The sequence below is a fragment of the Ovis aries genome, chromosome 6 (genome assembly GCF_016772045.2).
Source record: "Ovis aries strain OAR_USU_Benz2616 breed Rambouillet chromosome 6, ARS-UI_Ramb_v3.0, whole genome shotgun sequence".
Taxonomy (NCBI): Eukaryota; Metazoa; Chordata; class Mammalia; order Artiodactyla; family Bovidae; genus Ovis; species Ovis aries.
The window spans coordinates 59,315,398-59,327,926 of record NC_056059.1 but is presented as its reverse complement, the minus strand read 5'-3'; the positions used below and the strand labels follow the sequence as shown (position 1 = coordinate 59,327,926).

Genomic DNA, 12,529 nt, shown 5'->3' with positions numbered 1-12,529 from the left:
GAGTCCGTGATGCCATCCAGCCATCTCATCCTGGGTCGTCCCCTTCTCCTCCTGCCCTCAATCCCTCCCAGCATCAGAGTCTTTTCCAATGAGTCAACTCTTCGCATGAGGTGGCAAATGTGACCTTAGTGAAATATCTTCATTACTTGTGGATTCCATATTTGTGAATTATTTAGCCTACTTGCTAAAATGTATTTGTAACCCAACATCAGTCCTCATCTGGTCATTTGCAGATATGACCAGAGCAGCATAAAATTTGAGTCACCCAACACATAACATTCCTAGTTGAAGTTGAATAAGGCAATACTCTTACCTTCTTGTTTTAGCTCACATACTGCAAATGTCTGCTGTTTTTGTGGTCTTTTTAGTACCATAGTTTTTGCATTTTGGTGCTTTTTCCCCTCTGTGATTTCACTGTTTAAAATGGCTCTCAAGAATATTGCTGAAATCTTTTCTGGTGTTCTAAAGTGTCAGCAAATTATGTGCCTTACAGAGAAAATACATGTGGTTTGATAAGCTTCACTTCAGTGCTATTGGCTTTGAGTTCATTGTTAATGAAGGTCAACAATATTTTTAAATAAGGTGTCTCTAAATATAAGCGCACATAAAACAAGATTATGTTGATCAGTTGACGAAAACATTACCAGAAGCTCCCAGGAACCTAATGCTGTATTTTACCTACAAGCAGCACTTCAGTATTTGCTAATTCAGTCTTTGTGGTGAATTTATAGGATATAACTACTGAGTTTAATGAGAACTGTGTATACTTTTGGGTTTAAATTAATAAAGTTGATGTAAAGGTAAAAAGAGTCTTTTACAGATTGGGCCATAGGCAGCACTTCCTATGTTTCTGGGGCTTTATGCCATTTTTCAGTACTGATTTCCTGGCCTTTTCTGTCTTTCTGATATTTACTTCTAGTGACCATTTAATAAAAATAGCTACTGTTTCCTGAAGGCATATTATGCAACAAGTTCTGAAACAGGTGTTTATATATCTTAATTTATAACCTGTTATATAAAAGTGTTGCTGATTAAGGATTGGGGGAATTTTCATAAGTTGTTCAGTCATACAACTAGTGAGTGGCTAGGTATGTCTGACTTCAAAGCTCATGCCAACCCTCACTGTATACTGCATTGCACTCAAACAGCGGTGGGTGAACTATAGTCCTTAGGCCAAATCTGGCCCACAGCTTTTTTTTGTAAATAAAGTTTTATTGGAAAATAGCTATGCCCATTTGATTACATATTGTCTGTGACTGCTTTTGAGCAACAAAGGCAGAATTGAATAGTTGTGCCAGAGACTACATGACCTACAAAGTCTAAAATATTTTTCACTGGGAATGTTAAAGTTTGCCAGCTCTGTGTTAGAGTGAGAGATGTGGAGCAGTTATACCAGCTAATGACAGAAAAAATAGAAATGTAGCCACAATAAAACTTAAGTTAGAAAATTATTTTAAATTATTTGTAATTATTTAAAATTATTTATAACTATTAGGAAATTATTTATAGTTGATTAGTTTCTTGCAAATTTCACATAATTTATAAACTCATTAATTTTCCCCCATTCAAATTTTATTATTAAAAATCCTAGCATAGGCCTTCTGATTAGTATGACACAGAAATTTGTAACATGATTTAGTTGTGTGGTTCCAAATGAAAATATTGTCATTTTTTTTTTTCTTTCTTCAGGTTTTGGTGGGAGTTGCTTTCAAAAGGATGTTCTGAATTTGGTTTATCTCTGTGAGGCTCTAAATTTGCCTGAAGTAGCTCGTTATTGGCAGCAGGTATTTATAGTCAACAGGTTATGATTAACTTCCGATTAAAACATGTCATCTTTTTCTGTCAAATGTTTTTGAGAGGATTAATTTTTTCTAGGAACTCAATTATTATTATATTCAATTTGTTCATTTTAGGTTTATTTATTGAGCTTCTGTGTTTATAATTTGTCTGTTTTGGTAATCAGCTATGATGAAAGTTTATGATAAACAAGTATTCCTTTTAATTTTAATAACAAAATTTGCTCCCTGTATAAAGCAAGAACTTTTAATTGTAGTTCTTCATCCTGAAAGGCATAAGAGAGAAGTAAAAGAAGAACCTCTGTTGTTATGCTTGCAAATGGTTTGCATGTGTTGATATTTGTTTTGTCCCTTTGACATTCACAGAGCTAAAATTGGAGACCCTACTCAAACTGGAAATAGAGTTAACATTTATTGAGTGCTTACTCTGTGCCAGGCACTCTTTAAATACTACATACTTTGTATGTAGTATCTTAGTTCTCATCATTAATATTATCCCAGAAGGAAATGGCAACCCACTCCAGTGTTCTTGCCTGGAGAATCCCAGGGACGGAGGAGCCTGGTGGGCTGCCGTCTATGGGGTCTCACAGAGTCGGACACGACTGAAGCGACTTAGCAGCAGCAGCAGCATTTATAGATGGGGAAGCTGAGGCTTAACAGTGTTAAGTAATCTGCTCAAGATACCAGTCAGTGTATGTATCTTTTCCAAATATTTTTTCCCCAGGTTTATAATTTTTCAGATTTCAGCAGTGAGTAGGAAAGTAAGGAAATGAGCATTTTTAGGGGAATATACACTTCTAAGTTCCTTTCACTCACTCCAGTGTAACGGCTTTATGTTACTGTCCATTGTGGGGAAAATGCAGATAAAGGCTTCATTTTCCAGGTTCCATGGCAGTCCAGTGGTTAAGATTCCACGGTTCCACTGCAGGGAGCACAGATTTGATCCCTGGTTGGGGAACTAAGATCCCACAATGACTTGCAGCTATGTGGCAAAAAAATAAAGGCTTGAGTTTTTAAAGCTTTGAGCTCATTTCCCAAGCTTTCAGACTCTGAGATGGCTTCTGGAAGCTTAGAGCCTTAAAAAAAAACAGTCTTCCCTTAAATTCCTCTGGTCACAAATATGATGTTTGTTTATAAATTCTTAGGAGAATAACAGATTAGATGATCAGAGACTTTACTGGTCACAAATATGATGTTTGTTTATAAATTCTTAGGAGAGTAACAGATTAGATGATCAGAGACTTTTACTTGTAACATTTAGTTAAAAATTTCTCCAAATGTTCATGGTGTTATGGTTCATCTGGAGGCAACTGTAGCTCTGTACGTGGTTTGACTGTTCTCTATCTTCTTTCTACTCACACTCAGCTTTGATGAGGGGTCTGGTTAAGCATATGAGCGAGTACTTTGGAGTTTAGTTGCTTCCTTAGGGTTTGGAGAAGTTGGCTAAGGAGAACACTATTTTCTATGTGCCTTTATAGGCTGGCCTCATGGCAGACCTCAAATGGGGTTGGAATTTACCTGTGCTCCTCACCTTAACATTCATCCCAGTCTGATGCTTGTAAAGTTAAAACCAAATGAAACTTAAACTTTTCAGGGTGGGGAGGAGTGGGAAAGGAAGGGAGTGGGTAAAATTCTTTGTTTTTTTCTAATCTGTGGATACTAAAGAGGTTGGAAACTTTTGCCTCCTGTTAATTCATAAGGTTTGTATTCATACAAGAGTACTAACCATAAAGGTATACGCAGTGTATACACAGGCTGTACCACTTTTAACTGATCCTTGCATAATTGTGTACGTCCTTTCAGGTTATAGACATGAATGACTACCAGAGAAGGAGGTTTGCTTCTCGGATCATAGACAGTCTGTTTAATACAGTGACAGATAAGAAGATAGCTATTTTGGGGTTTGCTTTCAAAAAGGACACCGGTGATACAAGGTATTAATTCTTTCCTTTTTGAGAATCTTAAATCCTCATCCTGATTTTTTGATGGTAACTGTATATGTGAAATACATGTATGTGTATAGTATAAAGAGTTTAAAAATGGACGTTCGTATCCTCACAAGAAATAGAATCTCACCTGTATATTAAATTCCATAGGTATTAAAATATATGCCATTCAGAAGCATAGCAAAGCTGGGTTTTGTTTTTTTCCTTCAGAGAGTCATCTAGTATATATATTAGCAAATATCTGATGGATGAAGGCGCACACCTCCATATATATGATCCAAAAGTACCAAGGGAGCAAATAGTTGTGGATCTTTCTCATCCAGGAGTTTCAAAGGATGACCAAGGTGAGTCAGGCTTTGTCTCCCACGTGTCATTTTGAGTTTGGGCTCCCAAACTTATTTATTCTCTGGAAACCTTTGGTTGTTCAGTTTTTGTCATTGTTATCATTGCTAGGCCCCTCTTTTCAACCTCACTTCTCTAAAATTAAACTCTCAGACATTGCTTCATCAACTTTGATTTGAAGTAATCCAGTGGATTAGTAATATAATTACTAATTAGTAATCAAGTAATGAAGTAGATTACTCTAACAATGTTTCCCAGATATTCTTTTAAAAAGCCCCAGAGATTATAAGGAGATGCTTCTGGGACAAGACTGGGGACTACTCCAGGCCCCTCACTGTTACCCCCACTCATATTTCAACCAGACCATCCCACTTCTGTCAGACTCTCAATTCCTCCTGCAGTCCTAGTGTTAAAATGCATAATCTCAAATCACTCCTTTCTTACTGCAGTTTTTTGTTGGGTTGTTACAGTGGCCCGGCTCGTGACCATTTCCAAAGATCCCTATGAAGCCTGTGATGGTGCCCATGCTGTTGTGATTTGCACTGAGTGGGACATGTTTAAGGTGAAGTGACAGAAGTGAGATTAAGGAAAATTTTAGAGGTGTTCTAGTAGCATTTGGGGTGGAGTATGCGTTCCTGTATATGCTCTAATTATTTCTCTGGTTCTTTCTTTATAGGAACTGGATTATGAACGCATTCATAAAAAAATGCTGAAACCAGCCTTTATCTTTGATGGACGACGTGTCCTGGATGGGCTCCACAATGAACTACAAACCATTGGCTTCCAGGTAAGCATCATCCTGAATTGGTTTTGTTTTACTTGTTGGGTCATTTGCTTTTTGAAATGGGCTTTGAGTTTCTTCGTTTTCATCTTTTTCATTTATTTTTTGGCTGCACTGGGCCTTCGTCGTGCTGTGCGGGCTTCTCATTTTGGTGGCTGCTCTTGCTGCAGAGCGCAGGCTCTGGAGCACGTGGGCTTCCGTAACTGCAGAACATGGCCTCCATAGTTGTGGCACACAGGCTTAGCTGCTCCTCAGCGTGTGGGATCTTCCCGGATAATGGGTGTCCCCTGAACTGACAGGTGAATCCTTAACCACTGGACCACCAGGGGAATCCCTGGCTGTGAGTTTTATGATTTTAATATTTTCTCATTTAGCAATAACATATAACTCTGGGAAAACGTCAGTCAGTTCTCTGGGAAGTTTCTGTGGTGTTTGTGAAATACTGTACTCCCTCCTCAAATTCATAACCTAAAGGGCATTCAGTTTGGTCTCTCTTACAAAGTTTATAGGGCCAAGATGTGCCTCACCCTACCTCGTATAAACATCAGGTAAGAAAGTGTAGGCATTAATTTTTTTTTTTTCCTAGAGCCTCCAAAGCTACTCTGTTACACTGTGTGTGCCACACTAACCCCTCAGAGGCCAGGTCATTTATTCCTATAGAAAGGTGTTAGTACTATAGTTGTCGCGTGTTGGTTTAGGATCCTCTGTCTCTGAGTGCTTAGCACTATGCTGGTGCTGTGAGAGGTCTAAATGAAAAGTATGGGAGCTGCAGGGGTGCTGGCCCTCTTTTAATGCAAAGCTTGTCAGTCAGTTATGGAACGTTTGGAGAGCAGACAGAAAGCTGCACAATACATTTTGTGTTGCGTCCACTTCAGTTCTACCAGGGGCCTCAAAGGTATTAATAAGAAAGAGCCCCTTTCCATTTCCTCAGCAGACATGGAGTCTGGGCCCCAAGGGGGAGGTTGGGAGGATAAAGCAGTCTGCCAAGAGATTGTTGTCAGCAGAGTCCCGTAGCAGAGCAGAGTGTGGGGCAGTGTTTCGAGTTGGCTGTGTGCGTCTGCTTAGCACCAGCTGTCTGGGAGAGGTACTGATAAGGCCTCGTTCCCTGTTCAAAATATCTGATCTGTTTCTCTTAACCTGTCACTGACTTGTTGAAGATCCTTCTTACTTATGATTCAGTGCCCACTCCTCATCCATGAGAGATTAACTTGCATCACAAATCAGATGACATCCTTGTCAGTTCACATTCCATCAAAGACCCTGGGGACTCTTCTATCCAACCCCTCCTTAGTGAGTAATGGGACTGTTTTTCCCAATCATGACTTAACTTAGCAGTGTTATTTTTTAAACATTATTTGCAGGCACAGAAACATTTTCTCTCATTGCTGTTTTACTCATCTAGAGGAGAAATGCAGAAACATATATATATATATATTTTTTTTTAATGAGTTTGAGCTCTTATAATTATTCCTAGTAAGGGTTAAAAAAACTATTAGACTGGAATTTCTAAATAAAGAGAATTTATAAGCCATTAAATAGGACAACTGATTAATGCAAAGCAGAGGGACCTCCTTGGTGGTCCAGTGACTAAGACTCAACACTCCCAATGCAGGTGGCCTCTTTTCAATTCCTGATCAGGGAACTAGATCCCACATGCCTCAATAAAGAGTTCACATGCCACAGTCAAAGATCCTGTATGTAGCAATGAAGATCGATCTTGCGTGCTGCCACTAAGACCTGGCCAAATAAATAAGCAGAAGCCCTTTGTGGTATGAGTCAGCATTAAGTATTAATTTTTAATTAAAAAAGTCCTTTTTAATTAAAAATACATTTCTGAAAATTAGTATATTTCTCTCTGCTGTAGAGAGGAGATAAACTATTATTAAAGAAACAGTATCTGTAAAGATAATATTGATAATTTTGGAAAGAGAGGGAAAAGTTTTAAATGTAATATGAAAAATGAAAATTGACTACTATTTGTTTATTGAAGGTTGACTTAATATGCCAGACATTGTCCTGAGCATTTTATCTAATTGAATCCTTACCACAGCCCTTCGAAGTAGGTGGGTAACACCATTTACGAACAAGGAAGAAAGACCTTAGAGAGTTTAGATATCAGCAATTATCAGTCAGGATTCCAACTGGAGCCTTGAAGACTCTGAAGCCTGAACTTCTAAAAACTATGCTGTTATAACTTATGCAAGTTTTTTAGAATAAGGGAAATAAGACATTAGAATAGAGTTTGGAAGAATGTGAATGAATGGGAATCTGGGCTGTTTATTGCTTTCACATCTGCTTTTAAAGCCACAGTGGCATGTAATCTCCTATTCTGTTTGAGAGTCTGGTGTTAAGAACGAGAGGAGTGAGCATGTCTAGATATGAATATGAAAAGGGGAATGTAGACTGACTCTAGAAACAAAAAATATGGAAGGAACCAAAGGTCTCTCACAGCAACCCACACAACCTGAGAAACTTCTTCTGCCTTTAAAAAGAAAAAAAAAATCATCTAGGTTTTAGCCCTTATTACACTGTATGGCAAAATGTTACGTTTAGGTATTGTTAACAATTTTCTTTTCTCCTCTAGATTGAAACAATTGGCAAGAAGGTGTCTTCAAAGAGAATTCCATATGCTCCTTCTGGTGAAATTCCAAAGTTTAGTCTTCAGGATATGCCCAACAAGAAACCCAGAGTATAGACACTGCCATTTAATATGGAACTTTTTTGGTACTTCAAGATAGCAAATATCTATCTGATATTAAATGATAAATGAACCAAGTGCTTTTAAGGAAACAAAACTATTTTTTTAATAATCAAATTTATACTAGCTATATGGGAATTAGCATATCTGGTAATTATGAAACTAGAATTTTTTTACATATTTTTATAATATTGTTACCTCAGTGATTGGATGAGTAGCAAATAATCATGTTGCTTTTAATGGTGTCGATTTTTGTAAAATTAAACTTCAAACACTTTTTACTTTATAAAATATCTTTAGGCAGCACTTCAGTATCGAATGGTAATGGGAGTGACACTCCTCAGTTTTTCTGATCAGTGGTTTATCTACTTGTCATTAAGTATGTATTTTCACTGCTGGAGTAGGAAGTGACTACTCACTCCAGTACTCTTGCATGGGAAGTTCTATGGACATAGGAGCTTGGCTGGCTACAGTCCATGGGATTGCAACAGAGTCAGACACAACTTAGTGATTAAACCACCACCCCATGTATTTTCTGCCATGAAATGGCTGTGCTAAATACTGGGCTAAACCTGTTAACCTTTCCAATAGTGTCATGGAGATTTAAAGTTTTCTGGATTAATTGGGTGAGGTGTGTTCCATGCCATTTCTTGTCTCCCTGAACTGAGGAGGGTGCCATGGACAGAATGTGGCCTTTGTGCTTTTTTTCCGCCTATGCTTCCACGTTAGAAGTAACCCTACAGGTCTGGTTTGGTTATTGTTCTTTTGCTCCTTTTGTTTTAATGGGCTGTATCGATGGTTTCTTTAGTCCACTGCCCATTTCCTATCAATTCAAATAAGACTAAAAGGTAATCTTTTTTTAAAAAACATGAAGAAAAAATCAGTGTAGTGTAATGAAAGTCTGTATCATTCCTTGTTTTTCCTCACTGATCATTGTTTTTCAGTCTAAAAGCCCAAACTATTTGTTACTTTTACTTTGTATTTTATTCCTGTGACTTACTGCAGTTTCTCCCATTTTAAGTAATAAAATCAATATAATCTCATACATAAACTTACAGTAGTAGATTTTACAAGTTAATGTATAGCATAATCCTAAAATAAGGAATTTTGTGTTTTCATCTGCTTTTTTTCTTATGTCTCTTGTTGACTTATATTTGATTTTCTCTTGTGTTTATCATTATTGAAATATGTCCATTTGATGCTTGTGCTCTGCCGAGAGTATACAAATTGAGTTAAACAGATACAAATCTCATCCTTTAGGAATTTTGCAGTTCAATAATAGAGATAAAGATGAGGACAGAGACATCTGTACAGATATCAAATACATAAATAAAATATTCTTCATAAGCCAGTGTGTGGGTTATTTTTTGTCTCGTGCAAATTCGTGACAGTATGACATTAGACAGGAAAATCACTCCTTTTTTGAGAAAGGGGCATTATGTTGTTCTTTCAAATGATGCAAGAAAGGAAGAGAACAGACCAGGTATTGGCAAACAAAATCCCATGGGCCAAACCCGGCCAGCAACCTGTGAGCTAAGATGTCTTTTACATTTTTACATGATTACATTTTAAATGGTTTCATATATATCATATATATTGCTATCTGACCCTTTAAGAAAAAGTTGGCAGACTAGAGTGAAGGAAACAAAACAACAGAGACAATAGATGGTCCCTTACTCCTAGATTTTGAAATGGGAGTGGGCTTATTAACGAACTGCTCTTCATTTCTCTTGAGAATATTCTTATATTCTGCTAACAATCTTAAAGTCTAGTAAAGGGATTATAACGCAAAGGTGTCTTGCTAAAGCAGTTGAATAAGGCACCAGTTTTAAGTTGCAGGATGCTTCAGTGCCTAGAATTGATAACTAAATGTGTAAAACATGGTTACTGATTAGAAGGTGGGAGAACTGGCAAGTGGATGAAAATACAAAAGACAAAGAGCCATATAACCTGGCTGTAATGGGGAAGAAGTGACTTGGTAGGGTAATTTATAGCAATTTGAGCCTTTATGTGAAAAGTTGCAAGAAGATGGTTACCATTGTTTTCTCTATTAAGACAATTAAAGACCTTGTGTTTTTTTAAAAATTGATACGTTTCTATTTTTAGGGGAGATCACTGGTGGCCCATATTTAGGATTTTGGGCTTTCACTGCAGTGGCCCTGGTTCAACCCCTGGTTGGGGATGTGAGACCCCACAAGCTGTATGGTATGGAAAAAAAAAAAGATTTATTAGCTAGTACTTTTGAGATTATTAACTAGTACTTAAAATTGAAAATAATACATGGACATGATTTTTAAAAATTCAAATCAATACAAAAGGATATATAAAAATCTCAGGACTTCCCTAATGGTCCAGTGGTTCAGAATCCGGAGGCCTGGCATGCTGCGGTTCATGGGGTCACAGTCAGACACGACTGGGTGACTGAACTGAAATGAACTGAACTGAACTGAACTGCCAACGCAGGGAACCATGGGTTAGGTCCCTGGTCGGGGAACTAAGATCCTGCAAGCTGTGAGGTATGACAAAAATAAATACATACATTCAGCTGCAAGTAAGAGAAACTCCTGTTCAAACTAGTTTCATTAATAATTATATCTGACCAAATAGGAACTGGGTTTTGGAGTTGGCTGATTTAGTCATTGGAAATGGGGCAGAGACCTCTGTTCTTCTCCCTTAATCCAGCAGCTACCCCTCTTCCAACTTCTTCCCTCTCCCCTGGCAATGCTGATGCCCCGTTGGCACATTTTATTCTCTTTCTTGTTGTGAACACACAAATGAGAAATATTGTTTATGCCATTTCAAGTTGACTTTGTGATTAAAAACTATGTGCCACCTGTCATTTTCACTTTTTCAAAGAATTTCATTTGTACTACAGAAAGAAAAGGATCAGACATATTGAAATGTGCACATACCAGATATTACATATTGGAGACTATGGCTGCATTAACTTGTACCACCCGGTCAGAAATTTTTTATAGGCTGCCTGCCATGTCTGTGCATTTAAATGTGCTTGTTTTTAATGCATCATTGTTTAGGAAGGTCAGAGCTCTGTCCTGGCCTTTCAAAATTCAGGCCTGCCCATTCTTGTGCAGTTGTACAAAGGACTATACCTACATCTCTACAGTACATGCCCACCAGATTTGGTCACATATTCTAGTCTTGATAGAATGGTCAATTATGCAATAATGAGTGGAGGAATAACAAATTCAAAAGATCGAACATTTCTTGCTAATCCCCTTTCAGGTTTTTGGAATATATTTAACTGGAGAGTATCCTGAGATTGCAAGATGTTTTAAAGTTTTTAAATGTGTTATTATTTAGCTGTACCAGACAGGATTTTTCTCAAGAGTATGTAACCAAAATAAAGGAGTAAATGGACTATTGAGATCTGACAAAGACTGCAAACGTCACCCATAACTCCCAATTTCACATCTGTATCAAAATAGCTTCATTTTACCACTCACTATTTTTATGAGCCGTTGTTACAAATTAAAACTTTAACATCAGTTCAATTCAGTTCAGTCACTCAGTTGTGTACGACTGTTTGCGACACCATGGACTGCAGCATGCCAGGCCTCCCTGTCCATCACCAACTCCTGGAGTTTACTCAAACTCGTGTCCATTGAGTCGGTGATGTCATCCAACCACCTCATCCTCTGTTGTCCCCTTCTCCCGCCTTCAATCTTTCTCAGCATCACGGTCTTTTCAAATGAGTCAGCTCTTCGCATCAGGTGGCCAAAGTATTGGAGTTTCAGCTTCAACATCAGTCCTTCCAATGAACAACCAAGGACTGATCTTTAGGATGGACTGGTTGGATCTCCTTGCAGCCCAAGGGACTCTCAAGTCTTCTCCAACACCACAGTTCAAAAGCATCAATTCTTCGGCATTGAGCTTTCTTTATAGTCCAACTCGCACAATCATACATGACTACTGCGGACCTTAGTCGGCAAAGTAATGTCTCTGCTTTTTAATACACTGTCTAGGTTGGTCATAACTTTTCTTCCAAGGAGTAAGCGTCTTTTTATTTCATGGCTGCAGGCACCATCTGCAGTGATTTTGGAGCCCCTCAAAACTTTTATACTTACGCTAATAAAATGCCATTTTAATTATTTTACACTGGGATAACAAAAATTTCACTTGACAAAATAACTCTTCTGTTAAGATAGTTCATTATCACTTGCCTACCCTGGGCAATTGTTAACAGCAGATTATGTTACAAAATCAGAGTCTGAAAATTAATCCATTTTTTTTCCCTGTGAAATCCCATAGACAGAGGAGCCTGGTAGGCTACAGTCCATTGGGTTGCAAAGAGTTGGACATGACTGAACACACACAACATAAGGAAAGTGATTCAAAATATATATGGCTCCCCTGAGTTAAATTAAAATGTAATTTTCAAAGTTATACACTATAAAAAAAATTAGTTCACGTATTTAAAACTTCAAAACAGAAATGGCTATCCAACTTACATATTTTACCATATTGCCATCTAAATACATCCCTAGTGAGATGTGGTAGAAAAACAGGATTTAGAGTCAAAGGATGAATTTGAGTTCTACTAGTTAGGAAAGAAATTCCTCACTCAGATCATTACTATGATAGAACACAGTCATCTCACCAGAGTGATGTAAGTTGAATAAAAGGAATAAGTGGACAGTGCATGTGATGTAGCAAATTTTATAAAATCAGAGTTAATATTTTATTATTAGGTTATATTTCCCCATCTTGGACAAAATCATGGTCTTGGTTTCATATAAGTCCTAAACAAGTAATCAATGTAGAACTATGTTGTAGGTCTAAAACAGTTGTTATCTATATGAAGGGTCTACACTGAAATTCTTAAGCCTTTCTAAATTATTCCAGTGATGTTTTTGCTAAACAGACATAACCTCAAGTCTATACTGTTTCATCACAGTATGTCATTTTCCAGAAATGAAAGGTGACAATGATATACAGAGGCTCAAAA

The 12,529-nt window shown here is 37.5% G+C and overlaps 1 protein-coding gene across 4 annotated transcripts in view; it reads left to right on the top strand.

The window, feature by feature from the left end:
- UGDH (UDP-glucose 6-dehydrogenase) overlaps window positions 1-8,910 on the top strand; it is a 34,363-nt gene extending 25,453 nt beyond the window's left edge. For 2 of the 4 annotated variants that reach the window (XM_004009777.5, XM_042251321.2), the window contains exons 7-12: window positions 1,690-1,784; window positions 3,600-3,730; window positions 3,953-4,086; window positions 4,555-4,646; window positions 4,761-4,871; window positions 7,450-8,910. In XM_004009777.5, the coding sequence (XP_004009826.1) occupies window positions 1,690-1,784; window positions 3,600-3,730; window positions 3,953-4,086; window positions 4,555-4,646; window positions 4,761-4,871; window positions 7,450-7,560 (674 nt within the window). In that variant the 3' untranslated portion in view covers window positions 7,561-8,910. Of the gene's footprint in view, window positions 1-1,689; window positions 1,785-3,599; window positions 3,731-3,952; window positions 4,087-4,554; window positions 4,647-4,760 lie in introns of all 4 variants that reach the window. The other 2 variants (XM_060416979.1, XM_060416980.1) reach the window with 1 other exon arrangement.
- The last annotated feature ends 3,619 nt before the right edge of the window (window positions 8,911-12,529 follow it).